General features: G+C 46.3%; 1 protein-coding gene across 2 annotated transcripts in view; it reads left to right on the forward strand.

Moving 5' to 3' along the window:
- The window catches only part of sema6a (sema domain, transmembrane domain (TM), and cytoplasmic domain, (semaphorin) 6A), a 102,452-nt gene that overhangs the window by 64,604 nt on the left and 21,068 nt on the right, over positions 1–16,780 (forward strand). For both annotated transcript variants that reach the window (XM_079270044.1, XM_079270045.1), the window contains exons 7-15: positions 2,008–2,098; positions 3,359–3,478; positions 3,973–4,061; positions 6,820–7,037; positions 8,756–8,887; positions 10,880–11,035; positions 13,446–13,619; positions 15,277–15,417; positions 15,512–15,589. In XM_079270044.1, the coding sequence (XP_079126170.1) occupies positions 2,008–2,098; positions 3,359–3,478; positions 3,973–4,061; positions 6,820–7,037; positions 8,756–8,887; positions 10,880–11,035; positions 13,446–13,619; positions 15,277–15,417; positions 15,512–15,589 (1,199 nt within the window). The remainder of the gene's footprint in view (positions 1–2,007; positions 2,099–3,358; positions 3,479–3,972; positions 4,062–6,819; positions 7,038–8,755; positions 8,888–10,879; positions 11,036–13,445; positions 13,620–15,276; positions 15,418–15,511; positions 15,590–16,780) is intronic.

Raw genomic sequence — 16,780 nt, forward strand, 5'->3', positions numbered from 1 at the left:
CTAACAGCTGGAAAGTGTGATCTCGGCCTGTTTTGTTTTATGCGCTCATGCCAACGTGACAGGAGACGGGGGGTTGTGGGTGTATCTGCGGCCGGGCTGGGAGTGTCTTCCTCTGTTCTAACGGCAGGAATAGATCAGTGACAGCCGGCCGAGCCCAGCAGACAGAGGTCACTGCCTCGGTGAAATCAACTGAGGAGACGGGGGGGGGGATACGCGACTGTTTGTGGCGGCATATCAGAGGAGGGGGGACTGTTTGCGTGAAGGTAGCTGACACAGAAGCTGCTGACGTTGTCAAGCCGCACCCAGATGCTCCGATTCAGCCACTCGCGTCCCTGATGATTATCTCGACCTCATCTATAATTAGTCTGCCCTGTCTAATAAAATACATATCTTCAAACCAGCGTGCCTCCGTATATTATCCGACTCTAATTTCTGAAGAAACAGAGCGAATGAGAAATCGAGAAATGCGCTGCTGCCGGTGGTTGTGTGTGTTTGTTGTTAAAGGTCACTTGTAATTTTCCCTGCCAAATCAGCATCAACAATTTCTCTGGCAGGCTTTTCCGGCATTGCGCCGGAGTGCGTGTGACCTTTTCCAGTGGGCAGATGATAACCGTTTCCGCCGAGACAGGAATAGAAAACAAAATGACCTGTTTAGGGACCAGAAAGGGCGGCGTAAGCAGTTAGTTTGCAGCCTTGGCTCTCCTCTTTGTCGAGAGTGAGAGAGAGAAAGAGAGAAAGAGAGAGAGGGGGAGGGAGGAGAGAAAGTGAGTAAGTGGAGTACAAGAGATAGAAACAGAGATGGAGAAGAAAAAATGATTCCGTAGGTAAATAGTGTGTTCAATGATGTTCCCTGACCTCGGCCTCTGGACCAGCGCCGTGTGGCTTTCCTTCCCTCCTCTCCTGTGTGTATGTCTCATCTTTAGCCGGGGTGAGAGAGTGAGGGAGGCGCGATGGGGAAGACAAGCTGAACCCACGGAGGGACGATCGGTGACCTTTCACCCACATCGGATCCTGCGCCATGCCCTGCCAATCCCACTGAAACCAAACTTGGCGCAAAAAAAGTTGTTTAAATTCCAATTGACAGAGATCATTTCGCTGAGCCCTGGACTACACGAGTAGTGCTTTTTAAACAGTGGACAAGGCCTCAGAAAAGCTTTTGGAAATCAGACTTCAGAGGGAATTAGCTGTGAGTTTGGATAAACTACGCTCCCATCTTTTTCCTTGTCTAGGTGCAGAATTAAAACTAGAAATGTACCAAATCAGGGAACAAGTCTTGCCGCAGGAAAAGCTCTCAGCACAAGACGAAGTTGAGGCTGCAAAAACTGAAATAATGACGACTGTATGATGTGCAATTTAAAAACTACTGTGGTTTCATCAAAAATTCTTCCCATTCCCCACGCTCAGGGCCATGTTCTCACCCATTTTTGCTCTGCCCATTTATTTTCTCTTCACAGTGAAAGCACAAACTTTAGAAATCAGGGCACAGCGGGTTAAAGATCTGTCTTTGAGGGTTGTTAAAGCTCTTCTTTCACGCCAGTAGAGGTTGAGGGATAAAGGATTGGCAGGAGGAAGCAAACCACGTCCACCCATGCTGCGGAACATGCTGCTGTGGAAAATGTCCGTTTTTTTGTTAATCTCCCTCCATGACAGTTTGCCCGATACTCCCAGATGGGCGGCTTTGACAGCTCTCAGGACGACACCTAAGTGGCATCCAGGGGATTTGGGTTCAGGTCAGAGTTAGATGGACTCTCTCCTTGGCTGGGCACAGCTTTTGGGGACTATTCTATCACAACACACCACATTTCTTCACTTTAACGCAGTAGAAGAAGAAGGGCTTTTGGATCGTCATTGTTTTGACATTTGAGGCCATTTCTCCTCTAGATCTGTTCCTCCAACCGGGAGCCAACGTTTCCTGTCTTAGTTGTATTTCAAGTCTGTTCTTTTGTTTGACAGCGCTACATTGTCTTGACCCGCTGTTGACCTCTCACCTCACTTGTGACCCTGTAGTTGGACACCCTGGAGGCTCTGGGGGAGGAGATCAGTGGGATGGCACGCTGCCCGTATGATTGCAAGCACGGCAACGTCGCCCTGTTTGCTGGTAAGATTGAAATGCATCCGTATCATGTCAAATTTACAGTTCACTTATCTGTAATGGAAATGTAATTCAAGTCCTTTCCTGTGGCTTAACATGAGAGGAAGTCACACAAGTTTCCGTGAGGTGAAAATAGATTAAGTATGTGTGATAGTACTCTGACTGCCATGAGGCGAAACCATTAATCCTAATTTTCTCCTATCGGCACATATTAAACATTGGAACATGTTTGAGGTAGATGGGAGAGTTGAGTCTATTTGAGCGGGTGGATTAGTTGCGGTTGTGTTAAATATCGCTCCTAAGACCCTTCGGTGTCTTTCTTACGGCAATACCCTGACAACATGTCAAGAATGAAAACCAATCTGTGTTACATGCGCCCGAGCAAATCAACAAACTGGAGGCCGCGTTTGCTCAGCGTCAGGAATTTCTCTGCTTTGTAGAACCCTTTACAGAAACACACCGAAAGCTTTTGCCGTCGTCCTCTTCATCTCCCGTTCGCCTTCTCTCGAAATTCACGAGCTCAAAAACAAGTCGCAGGCTGATGGGACCAGAATGAGTCAGCTTTCCGTTGGCTGGGGTGAGATTGTTCTGAGGCACCAGTACCCGCATGCTGCTAAAGACATCCCGGTCCCCGTTCGCCTTTGCTGCGAACTGATTTATGGCGGTATTGATGAGCCGTCTCCCCCCCCCCCCGCCTGTTTCAAGCCGAGGAGGAATGACAACGCCTAGCTTGACCGGTTAATGTGTAGCAGAGCTGCTTGGAGGGAGCTGGAAGCACTGAGTAATCAAGAGGGTTCCTCTGACTGCCATCCTTTCAATTATGTAGTTTGAGTTTCCACTGTGGTTACAGCCGAGGCAGGCTGAGGTCATGCTTGTGTCGTTCTGTGTGCGTGTGTGTGTGTGTTAACGCAGGGCGCCAGTGTTTGTTTGAGCTTTGGAAGTGTGTTTGCGATAGAGTGAGCAATTACAAATGTGCAACATGCTTAAGCGTGTGCAGAGCCCTGTTTGTTGTCCATCAGAGAGCCTCCTTGCTTTGTGTGGCTCAGTCACTCTCCAGGTCTGAGCCATCTGTAACATGTTTGTGTATCCAGCCGCAGAGAGCAGGAATCTCTTGAGTGGCTTTATGTGTTTTTCTTTATACTGCCTTCACCGGTTTCTTTTTTTTTTGTTCTCTTCCTTTATGGCTCTCTCTTCATTCTTCTGCCCTCTCCATCTCCACCTTTTCCTCTTATTGCTCTTTTTGCCGTCTTTGCGTTCCCTCTCCAGACGGCAAGCTGTACTCGGCCACCGTGACAGACTTCCTTGCGATCGATGCGGTCATCTACCGCAGCCTAGGAGACAGCCCGACTCTGCGCACTGTCAAGCACGACTCCAAGTGGCTGAAAGGTGAGCGTGGGACACACACACACACACACACAAAGTCTATGTGGCTGGCAAGCACCAAGCCGACGTGACAAGCTGGAAAAAAACAACTTGTGTTTGCGTGCTCGACCGTGTGTTTATGATTTGTGTGTGAATGTAGGTACGAAGAGCAGCAGCACTTATGCTAATGCTGCACGCTCTGTTTGATGCAGTCATTTTGCCAACCTGGCCCGGTAGAGTTGATGTAGCCGGTAAATTGCTCTGCCCCGGGGAGAAACAAGCACAAGTCCAGCCTGTCAGAGCTCAATAGAGAGATCCCTCTCTCCTTGCATGCAAATTGTTTCGCTGATATGATGGATGATAGATTGAGGCACTCAAGGCTCACAGTCGGTGCCTTTCTGTATAATATCTCAGATATTCTGGCTGTTTACTGTGAAATATGGTGTCAGAACTGTTTTGTCACGGTAAAAACGTCACTTTGACTCATATTTTCTGTCTTTTTTCCCCTCCTCCCGCAGAGCCCTACTTTGTCAAAGCACTCGATTACGGGGACTTCATCTATTTCTTCTTTCGGGAAATTGCTATGGAGTACAATACAATGGGGAAGGTAAGCACCCTGCCCTATTCTCCCGCTATTGTTTGAACCGTAATCAGAGGTGACTTCCTATTTACCAGGAGAATCAGGAAGCTGACAGGATAGGGGTGTATCACATAACTGGAAGAAAGCATTCAGGAGCTGTAAAGTGGCCAAACTTTTTTTTTTCAGGAACAGATAAACACTGGGCAGGATGCAGGACCTAAAATAGATCCAAAAACAAAACTCCGTGGACGTCTGGAGATCCCATTTTGAAGTCTAAATATACCGCTTGAATTGCACGTCCGCATCCCTCCAGCAACGCTCCCGTTTGACCTATTGTCTCGACGTTTCCCAAGAGGAATTTCACCCAAGTGGCTCTGAGAAACGAGAGGGAAAGGTTGAAAAAGAAGCGGGCTTTCCTCAGGTGTTACAGTAGCAGTCAGACATTTTTCTATTAATCTTCTCAATTCAGTTTTGGACCCTGCCCTGAACGAGTTTAATTGGATACCAGGTATGAGATAATCCGTAATGGAAATGAATCACTTGATATGTATTCTTCAGAATAAATTAAAGGGAACACACAAGAGAGGGTGAGAAAGAGAGGGGACGGGAACGGAGCGGAGGTAACGAGAAACAGAGAAATAATGGATTCGCCGCCAGAAGTGACAGCCATGTGTTATACAGGGCATGAATACAGATCAGGCCTCTCAATCTGCTGGGTGTTTTGAAAAGCAATGTCAGTATAATTATGCATGTGGTGGTAGAGAAATTTAACATCCACTGAATGATATCTCTTCATTATTACAAAGTAGATTGGCCTTGCCTGACAATGTGAGCCGTCGTTTGTGCTTTATGGCAAATTGATCAATCTGCTGTGGCGGGTTTGTGTTCGCTTTAGTTTTAATGTTGGATTGTTAAATTGCTATCTGGAATAACTATTTCGTTACATGAGTGAATTAACAAGCCTTGGCTGAGGTATTTGTTCTGTGCTCGTTCGTGAGTGTATGTGTGCCGGTAACACACAGCGAGAAGGAAGTGTGAGAAACTGAAATGGTGTACGAGATGTTACAAGAAGCGATATTTCGGTATCAAGCGGATGCCGAAATTCTGAAAACATGACGGTACTCGACGAGCCTTGATGAAAATGTGTTTGGGATGCAGTAAACGCACCATTGACGCGTTCAGGGTACGCACCCTGTTTTTTCCCCTCATAATGCTCGATGGTGAACAGCAAATCCGTGTTTTAAACGTTAGCCTTTAGCTACTGTGCCGCGAACAGCTAACATTAACGGGAAGTGCCATTGATTTATATTGTGATGCGTTCAGGCACCAGTCACTAAACATTTTAATTGGGCGAAGGCAAATTATAACGCTGTCATGATGTGTTCAAATGTAAACTATTGATGTTTCCCAACCATATAAAATTTATATTAGAGAGTTAATTATGGGCTGTTTTACCGCTACAAAAACTAGTACACAAACAGTACCAAAGGACAACGACAACTAAACATCCCTGGTATACAGTATGTAAAACTAACGTAATTACACATTCAACTCGACAGGCTCCCCTGATCTGTGTAAAACGTTTTCTGTAATTCTAAAAGCTCTGTAATGTCACAGTGAACAGACCCATGTAGGCACTTGTAAGTGTGTGTGTGTGTGTTTTCTGTGCTGTTTCTGCATGCGCTCTTGCATCGGTCGTACTGCACGCATGACTGAGCGGTGTTTATGTGTGGCTGTCTGCAGTCGCCTGTGTGTATGTGTGTGTGTGTGTGTGTGTGTGTAGAGATCTGGTTTAAATGCATGTTCGCTCCCATTCACACTGTTTACTCTAGGGCACTATTTCAGGTCAGAGTTAGATTTATTGCTGTTAAGTATAGTGTGACAACAACTAATTACAATACTGCCTGTGTGATCTTACGGCAGAGATGTAATTACAGCGCCGGCTCCTATTTGAAGCCGTGTACTTTGCATTTTCTGTTGCCAGGTGCTGACTCTTTAACAGCATATCACACACACAAATGTACTCGTCTGTGTCTTTAACTTGCTGTACAGTGATGAAATGTTGGATTAACACAGTGCGGTGTCGCCCAAGGATTTCTATCATTCAAACGACCAAAAAGGGGCCTAGTGTGTTCTGCCGGGAATCAAACGAAAAAGTTTCGTATCCTCTGATGTTCAAAGTTCATTCTTGACTTTAAAAACAGCAGTTGAGAAAACAATCTCACCACCAAATCCTTTTATTGGCTGTTATTGAGCTTTTGGTCATGTCAGTGATCTCCATTAGGAGCTTGCCCAGTTGTCATGGAAATGTTTTTGAACCGACTGAATACCTCTCTGCTCACTGCTCCATTTTCAGAACCGTGGTAACGCCGTTCGGCTCGCTCAGACGCCGTCTTTACCATAGCAATGCTACTTTAGGAGCAACAGTGATTGGCGGTACCACGGTTTTGCCCTCTGCAGCTCACGTTGCCGCAGTTTCACAGGCGTGTGGGAGAATTACAGTGGCCTTCAAAAAACACAAAAGGTTCTCTCTCTAGAGCTAGTGCACGACGGACTCCGTGAATATTGGATATTGTATATCCAAAAAGATGAAATGTATTCTTTGGTTACAGTTTTGTTCAACCACCTCCTGGCCCTTAAAGGGGAACTTTCTCCATTTTTCTTACATTTTATTTTTGTTGCTAAGCGAAATAAAATAACAAAATTACCTCAAGTAAATCTCGCAACGTTGGTTGGTGCTGAGCACAGCTGTGTGTGTGTGTGTGTGTGTGTGTGTCTCCATCAGGTGGTGTTTCCTCGGGTGGCCAGGGTCTGTAAGATCGACCGAGGCGGCTCGCCCCGCGTCCTGGAGAAGCAGTGGACCTCGTTTCTCAAGTCTCGCCTGAACTGCTCCATCCCCGGAGACTCCCACTTCTACTTCAACATCCTGCAGGCCGTGACAGACGTCATCCACGTCAACGGGAGGGACGTAGTGATGGCGACCTTCTCCACACCTTACAACAGGTACCCCGAGGAACCTTTATACCAGATTTGAGGGAAGCAACAGATGGAAGTGATTCGTTGAGGTCGTTTTATTCGGCTATCCTCATTTCCTCTGGTCTCACACGAGTTCACGCGTTGTCATCAACTGTTTTGCACTTTCCATTTATTAGCACGATCATCTTTCCTGCTTTGAAGGGCCTTTTAAAAATGCCCTCAATTCATCAACATTATGACAGTCTGACCTTTATTAGGAGCGTGTGGCCCATGCTGTGCATCATGCCAACAAGTAATTCCTCAGACCGCCGGGTCAACATTTACATGTCCTGTCCAGACAGTTGTGCTGCCCTTTTTTTTGACATGCAGGTGTTTCATCTTATTTCTCCCTTTTCACAGTCCACATGCAGAGCTGCTTTCATATTCATAGGCAGGGGGAGTTGTTATCTAAATTGAAAATTACCACAAATCCACAGCTCGGCTGATAGCTCGCACATATTGTAATTCTTTCCATTTTTATGGCTGCTATTTAGCCGATAAGACAATTGCTTGTGACGATGCAATTGAGCATGGTTAATGGACATCAAAACCCAATGAAGCACTGCCTCTGAAAGTTGCTATAAGCGCCAGTTTTGATCCCGGCATTAATTTTCCATTTCATAGTCAGGGGCTGAAATTAGAGGGAGCACATTCAGAACTGGGGGCGACGCTCAAGGGTTTGTGTCGTCGCATCGTCTGTGTGTCACTCGCTCACAGGCCGGCTCGCTCACCATCCATCCGCCTCGGTAGCAGCCCGATGCAAACAGACACGTGACTGTCCAACTTTCAATTACTGTCATACAGCAGCTAAGCCAAGAATTAACAACTCTCTGACCTTACTCTCTATAATACCGCCCTTGTGTACTCCGTCTCCCCGATGTCTCCATGAGTTTAACCCACAATGCAACAGCCAGAAAAAAACTGTAGCCAGCTGAGAGAGATTTCTATTTTAAAAGAATAAACAATCCCCAAGTTCCAATTCTAATTTATGAGAGCAGATGCACGAAAAATGTAGAGAAGTGAGTCAGCAGTGTGTTATGCGTTGATTCCACTCAGACGGAAAGAAGCCGACGGCTCCGCTGCTAACACAAGACGGTGCTTTTTCCCCCCTGAAATGAGAGGCAATAAAAAGATAATCTGTTGTCTGGAGTTCTTGCCCAACACTGGACTTGTGATGAACTCTGATGCCTCGAGGCTTTTGGGGAAACCCAGTCTTGGCGGGACGGGTTCGGGAATGCGTGTCCTCATGAGGCTCGGCAGGCAGAGACACTAGCTCACAGACTATGCAACAACACTACAGTGTATGCACTGACGTAATGGCCTTGACACTGCAATCAATAGGAATAACTTCGACTATAATTAGCACCATGAATCAATGCTTTTAAAAGAAATGGAAAGAAACTGCATTGCTTTGTGAGTGAGTGAGGGAAGTGAGGATAAAGAACTTTTACTTATCCAGCGAAAACCTCAATAACACGGCAAACTTGACCATATCACCCGTGAAGAAACAACAGCTATAACGAGCCGTCCTCGAGGGATTTAACCCCTCTGAGAGACGGGTTGTAAATGCTCGTTTCTGTCACTTGGTGATAGTGCAAACTTGGCCAGGTGTTTCTTTGATAGGTTCAGATGAGAGGACCGTTTATGTGAGCTTTTGTCTGTGTGTGTGTGTGTGTGTGTGCGTGTGTGTGTGTGTGTCGTGGCAGTATTCCAGGCTCGGCGGTGTGCGCCTATGACATGGCGGAGGTGGCCAACACGTTCACAGGGCGTTTCAAAGAGCAGAAATCCCAAGACTCCACCTGGACGCCTTTTCCTGAAGACAAGGTTCCCAAGCCAAGGTACAGCAGCAGTTAATTAACCACAGCACACGTGAACACAAACGCACACACAGGATTTGCACATGCATCAGTCACACAGTGTCTCTGTCTCTCTTCCTCTCTTCCTTGTAATTGCATAAGACTTGTTGAATCACGACGTGTTGATATCGGCGCATTTTTAGCTCGTGTTGCGTCACTTATCAATACGTCCCTTTTTCACGAAGGGATTACACATCCTGTGTCACACCGTGGCGCACTGTATGCACACAGATACCACCTCTTTCTTCACAGTTGCACCCCCCACCCCCCTCCCCCACATCCCATTACCTCACCTCTCCCCCACACGCAGCTGCATGAAAGAAGGGCTCGGTATCAACAAATGAAGCATGAGATCATTTTACAGATGGCTGGCTAATTCCACAAATGCACCAGCCTGATCAATCTCTCATCTATTGCTTGCTAATTAGCGCGCTAAGAGCTGCTCTTCTATCCTCCAGAAGAAAAAAAACAGATTTACTACAAAGATCCGGGCCACGATAATTGTTGCTACCCTGTGTGTGTGTGTTCCCATATGGCTGAGGAGGCGGTTCCCCACCAAAAGAGAGCGCGTGCTGTACTCTCTGTGAGTGCACATGTAATTACCTGTTTATGTTCAACAAGGTCAGACGTCGCGTGGATGCGATAATGTCGCCGAAGTTGTTGTTCCCGCGGCGATTGATGCGATGACTTTCATCTCTCATCTGCTGGTGTGTTCGGCCCTTTTCATCTGCAGGCAAACAGACGGAGAGTTGTGACAACGCCACCTAGGCACAGCAGACTGCTCTCCCATGTGTTACACCCTCATGCTGAATCATTTACAGATTTTTTCCGTATTTAAGAGATGTCTGCTGCCGTTCGGCTCACCATATGTCCGTTGACATAAATGTAGCTGCAGCAAAGAAGATCTCATCGTAGGCCTACTGCCATTTCTTTTTTTTTACAGTGACAAAATTGTTCTGCTTTCCCTTCATTCAACAAAATATTAATTTAACATTAGCGTCAGCTGGCTTGAACTCATCGCTTTGTTTGTTTGAGGAGTTCACCTCGAATAGTAAAATCGCTTCGCTTCCTCTTGCAGGATTGCATTTTATAAAAAACAAAATGAAAACAAAACGTTTCTTTGAAATGCTGTCCTTGCCCCTCCATAGACATGATAGAGAGATAGGAATGCACAGAACAGCTGAAGGATTCTTCTTTATTCCTGGATTGCCTTTGTACTCATGTCTACACACCACTACGTTAAAAACAAAAAAGATTTTCATTGGCAGACGAAGAAATGCATTTCTCTTGAGTACACACACACACACACGCATATATATTTTGGGTTTGGTCCTTGACATGTTGACAGTGTCAGACGTTCAGGGGCCAGCTGGCTAATATTACGTGGTGTGGCAGGGTATCAAAGACCACGCAGTAAAGCGGTTTTACAAGCTCTCGGAGGTGAGATGCCTAGAAAGGGGATATGCTATCAAAAGCTGCTTCTTCTTTACAAGCAGCTCACCAACTCCCTGTGAAAGGATCAGATAGATAGAACGTCTCGGTGCTTTACTGCGAGTCCAGCGGGAAAAAAAGACATGTTGTGTCCTCACCTTTGCCTTGAGCAAAGCCTCTCGGCTTGTGAGTTTAGTCATTTATGGCTGCGCTCTCCTTTGAATTTATGGAAGTAGAACTTTCTGTCAGCTATTGGAGCTCTGGCCGTGAAGAATTGCTCAATCAAAAGAATCAATTTAACGCTAAAGGAAGGGTCTGGCTCAACACATTAGCATTCCACTGTGGTATTTCACAACCGTCTTGGTCGGCGCTGAGCACGGGATGTGGCAACGGTGCAATTGCAAAATAGATAGCGCAGGCTGGGAAGAGGAAGAAATATACGGCCAATGGCAGCCCCGTCGAAGCGTTTTTTACTTGCTTTTTTCTTCATCCCTTCTCTTCATCCCCCCTCCTCTTCCTCCTCTTCCTCCTCTCCCTCCGTAGGCCTGGCAACTGCGCCGGCACCCCATCCATGGAGAGGTACAAGGTATCCAATGAGTTCCCTGACGACACGCTCAACTTCATCAAGATGCATCCACTGATGGACGAGGCAGTGCCCTCCATCGCCAACAGGCCCTGGTTCCTCAAGACTATGGTCCGGTAAGTATCACACACTCCAGAGGCTTCAGCCCAGGACAATAATTACCGGTACTCTCATTAAAACACAGTGGCACAACACACACCAGCCGCTGACCTATTTCCTCTGTAGCAGAGGAAACTCTGATCTACACTTTACTATCTCTCTCCCAGAGTGGCCGTGTGGTTAAACAATTTGAGTTCTCAGTTCTCATAGATGTTGGTGTTTTAGTTTCAAGTCCATTCTAAGCCCTTATTAAGAGGATGATGTCGCAAATTGCCTGTTTGAATCCTCTGAGGATCTGTCAAAGAGAGAATACTGGAGTAAAAAGCTATTTTGTTTGCGGTTGATTTTTCTACGGAGTTTCTGGAGTTGGGCTCATTTCCCCAAAAGCCAGTGTGCACTGTGGCTGATGCCGTTTGATCATAAAGGTCTGTCTGGCTTGTACAGCTACACTACACAGAGTCATTTCAGCCAGCCTCTTGGGGGGGGGGGGGGGATACGACAGTGCACCCCAATCCCATCGGCAAGGCGGAACTCTGCTGACAGCATTTGGTGAAAAGTTCAAAAAAAAAAAACTGAATTCGAGCTTTTAATTTGGTCCTGCTTCTGAATCGCAGCTGCTTAAGATTTAAGGTCAGGATTGCTTGCCAGGCCCTTGACAGGCATCAGCGGCAGCAGCATCACTTAAAAAAACGGGCTACATGAAGAATTCTTCACAGGTTTTTACAAATGATTTGCATCGTACCACATCTTGCTTGCTGCTTCGCTGAGGTCTGACCTACATACCGAGCTGGCGGTAGGCAGAATACGAGCGGCTTTCATCATGGTTATCCCCGATAACTCTCGCTGTTCATTAGTGCGCCGTATCATACAACCGTATTATGAAGAACACATTGTATCAGTCTTTACGGAATCAGCAGTCGGACCATTTCATTTGATTTGCGATGACACCGCAGCGACTCGCGTGCCCGTCAGAGGCAGGAGTTAAAAGCCTGATGTAAGCTCAAGAAGCATCATGAAGAGGAGTGAGGCCTTTTTACGATGTTTACCTGTCTACGTACTGTAATACCATTCTTGAGCTGAAGTCAACTGGAAACAAAATCAGTAAAATGGTTTTAAACCTTGTTACGCCCTGGAGAGGACACCCCAATATCCGGCAAGAGCTCTCGCTGCAAATTTAAAAAAAAGGCTTGTCTGTCCTGAGACTTGCTGTTGCTGCGGTGGAGGCCTCAGCTGGCTGGGCACAGTGAATCAACTGGACGGGGGGGCACTCTTGAGATTTTTATTATCCTGAATAGGAGCGACGGTGAATGTCTTAGTCCTTGAGATTGTATTATTTCGCTGGGATCAAATCCTATTGACACAGTCCTTGGAGCTTCTGTTCTGCTTGAATAGATCCAGACCACAACAGACCTTCAGATTGCTGTTATGTTTTGATTAGATGAGGTCGGTGTCCCACGGAGCATTTTAAGGGATATTTCAAGAAAAAAACCAAAGGGTAGAAGGGATAAGAGGTTGTGGTGGCTTGTTTTAATGGGCCCATGGTGTAAACTGCACTCTGCAGTGAGGTTAAATTTACACTCATCGCATCCAACAACAAGTGCTGGACCTTTTCACAAAGAGAACAGTCAGTAAACAGTTAATGAGGGTGAAAGGGAACCTTCCTAGATTTCCCGATAAGCTCTCATCTTTAATCTTTAAATCCCATCTCCTTCAGTTAGAAACATCAGCAACACGTGCATTTGCATGAAACACACTTATGTGCAGATATTAGAAACTATAGTTGAGGGATGGATACCGGCATCTGGGATGCAATAAAATCAATGGTAAAAAGGAAATAGCCTCAAGAGGTGTTTCTCGAAACCTGTTATCTGATCACAAATAACACCCACGAGCACAACAGGGCTCCGATCCAGAACACGCTGACTGGCAGTGTCTAATTTGCTAACTTGGTATGTTATTTATTTAATTTTTTTAAGAATGATGAAATTAAAATTGAGTTTTTAATCCACCTGGTTCCGATCACCAGCTGTCACAAAGTAGAGCTCACAAGTGTCGCTGTTAGGAACGACCTGACATGCCCTATGGCATCGTGATTGAGTTTCTATTGAAACAAAAATCAATTAATACCATTATTAAGGCTGTGTAATCTCCCGCTGCTCCTTATTTTCTTTCAGGGATCTGTCGTGAATGACGGAAGGCAGATCAATTGATTGATTGATTATATAATTATTATTTGGGCATATTTCTGGGTGTTTTTATTCCCTTTTTCTTTTAGCCGCAAGTATGTTTTATTTTTAAGAATGCAAATTTAATGTTGAATGTGGTCCAGAAGAAAGAGCAGTATTAAACATGAACATTCAGTTCCGGCTGGTGTTCTTCATCAACTGACTGACTGCTTGGCTGACTGCTTGGTGTTGCTTCTCCCAGGTATCGTCTGACACGCATCGTGGTGGACAATGAAGCCGGCCCCCATAGGAACCAGACGGTGGTCTTCCTGGGATCTGAGAAAGGCATCATCGTCAAGTTCCTGGCCAACATGGACAGCGGCTTCCTAAACGACAGCGTGTTTCTGGAGGAGCTCAACGTCTACAACCCGGACAAGTACGTCGCCCTGGGTCTACGTGTGTGTGTGCGTGTGTGTGTGTGTGCGTGTGGATATAAATAGAGCGAACACATGGATACTGTTGCTACAAACAAAGGAAGGCTGGCTATTGCATATGTGTGTATTTTAGAGTGTGTGATTTTGTTTCCAACCATCTCGAGACTCGGCCAAAGCCGCCAACCCACCAGCTCCATCAGTACCAGTCAGCTCCCCCGACCCAGGCTATGTAGTGAGGCCAGCCAGCCAGATGGTTACTCTATCATTTAAAAGAGTTTTATCAGGTTACACTCTGCCCGACCACAGCGACTAAATTAAAGACGTAGACCCTGAGGCCCTGGATAACGCTGCGCTGTGGTTCCCGACCTCAGCGGAGCCCAGCTCCTCCAAAACGTTTGGCTGATTAAAGGAAACGAGCACACACACACGCACACACAAACATCTGTGTTTGTCTTCAGAGCCAGCCTCGAACCTCTTGCTAAAAGGTTACGCTGCTGTTGGGTGCATGTACACGGACAGCAAGCTAGTGGAGGAGCGCGTGCATTGTCGTGCACTTGAGGTAGAAGCGAATAAGGGAAAAATCTGGCGCAGCGTGACCCTTGCCAAAGCAAATATTTAGTTGAGGGGTAATGGATGAAGGGGGAACGAGTGGCGGCACAAGCGGAGGAGGGGAGAAAAGAGCTGAGGAGAGAGGCCCGGGAGAGGAGAGATTGAAAGAAGCGCAGCGGAGGATCCGTTATTGTGTTAGACAGCCGAGGAGAAGGAGAAGAGGGGAAGGAGAGCGAGGACTTGAAGGGAGGGCTTTCAAGGTTACCACTGTTTGTTACCTGACATGCTGCGGCCATGTGACGAGCCGTATGGAGGGGCAGAGGGCAGGTCCTGCCCTCTCTCCTCTCCCGCAGCTGTGTCTCCTTTCCTGCCTCCTCTCTGTGTCTCCTCTTCTGTCTGTGTAGCCGGGGCCGAGCGTTCGTCGGCCAGCAGCCATCTGGCTTTAGTCGCATATACAGTAAGTGACTTTACCCGTCTGCCTGCCTGGCCCGATTCTCGTGCATTACCCAGTGTAGATGGACTCAAAAGCTCTAATTGAGAGCGTTAATGCGGGACGAGAGCACGGCGAAGGGGAGATTAAATCCCAGGAGCTGGATGGCGGGATGGAGAGAGGGAGCGGATGGAGAGAAGGGATGGAAAGCTCAACACGCCCAGAGGGATTAGAGTGTGTGCTCCTAAGGGGGCGAGCAGACAAAAGAAGACCGGCAGGGATGGAGGAGTGGTGGAGGGGGGAGGAGGAGGGGCTGTGTTGGTGGGTTTTACAGTTAAGTGCAGTGTTACTGCTGACTGCTCACTGTGCCCATCTGTCTGTTTGTCTGTTGAATCTGTATCAGCCCTTTCTTTATCTCTCTTTATCTCTGTTGCTGACCCCCGTGTTCTGGAGTCCAGCTTTATCTCTGGTCTCCCTGACCTCGCGGTTTGTCTTTCTGCCACATCTTAATCTTCCTCTCTTTTTTTATCTCTTTAAACAAACTGTTAAATCTCATTCTATGGCCTCTCACATCTCTCTGTGCCTAGATTTTTTTTTTTTACAATGCTTTGTCTCTAAATAACCAGACAGTTGAAGGAAAGCCAGAATAACAATGTTCCATCCTCTCCTCCGTCTCCTAGGTGCAGCATAGACGGCGTGGAGGACAAGCGCATTGTCGGCATGCAGATCGACAGCAAGAGTCACGCTTTGTGGGTCTCTTTCACCTCCTGTGTGGTGAAGGTGCCGCTGTCTCGCTGTGAAAGACACGGGAGATGCAAGAAGTGTGTTTGACGTTTGCTCATGAAAGCGTTCTTTCAAAAAAACTCCAGTTTACAATATGACGAGGGGCTGATTGTGTGCATGTGTCTCACCTAGGTCTTGTATAGCCGCCAGAGACCCGTACTGTGGTTGGGTGTCAGAAGGAGCCTGCAAACAGGTGGTTGGTAACACAAAGTAAGTAACATGTTAGTTAATGCATTCACTGTATCAGCTTGTTTCAATGGACAGAGACACGTTCACAAAGCACAGGTGTGAATAATAAATGAAATGAGCTGAATGATTTGTTTTCATTTACAAAAACAAAGGAATTAAAACTAAGCCTCATAATTAAGCTGTAGTGTTGTTTTAATTGCCAAGGAGACTCTATTACTTCTATATTTAGGAACATTGAGTATTTCATGAGAGAATGTTCACATGGGATTTTACAGCATAGACAAAATACTTCTACTCTGTGTCTCCTGTAATTACTTGGACATCTGTAGAATTAAGTCAGTTTTAGTTTATGTCACTTCTAAAGTCACTGTTGTCCCTCCCTGCGTTCATGGTGATCCTCCTTTACAGTTACAATACAGTAAAACATTGCATTGGTTACATAGCTACAACTCAGAAAAGTAATCGACCCCTCACTAAGTCCCGCCCTTCAAGCACAGACTAGCCAATCATAGCGTAGCATCAGCCGGCTCGATTCAGCTCTGCGCCATTGACTCTCATGCACTGGTTTCAGATTTCCTTCATTGTCGGGCTGGTTTTGTGGATTTGGAGCTAGTCATGGTTAACTAGCGTTAGCACTTTTATGCTACGCTAGCCAGTGAAAGTATTCTGAATGTCCACACATGCCTTTGCTCTTTAATGATTGTAACAGTGAATAAAGACCCTCCCGGCTTTACAGGATAGTAAGTGTTGTTCCTCTCGATCGGTCATGTGATGCGGTGGTTCACTTTCACACTGAGATCTGAAGGCTTTGACTTCGATCTTTTTAACCTGTTATCGCTGCTAAATCAGTTTGATATCCTGGATATATCCTTCAAACCCATATTGGAGATGTCTGCTTCTCTGTGAAATTGACTTTCCAAAAAATGTGATCACTTTTATTCAGGGAGTGCGGTTAGTGACAGTGTGGGCTCCATGGTAGCTCTGACAGCTTGGTGGAGTAGCAGCAGTGGGCGGGGCTTAGGGAAGGGTCAATTGCTGATGCTGGGGATTTTGTAAAAAGCCTGACATATGTGCTTTGCAAACAACTTTTATAAAACAGTACCCCACCTTCTCTGTCACGCCCGGTGGCATTCCTCTCTCGATTTGTCGTGTCTGTGATCTTTCTAATTTTATGGTGTGTAAGTGCAATTTCCTTCAGCTGAAAGCTCTATT

This window comes from Melanostigma gelatinosum (genome assembly GCF_949748355.1).
Source record: "Melanostigma gelatinosum genome assembly, chromosome: 6".
Taxonomy (NCBI): domain Eukaryota; kingdom Metazoa; phylum Chordata; class Actinopteri; order Perciformes; family Zoarcidae; genus Melanostigma; species Melanostigma gelatinosum.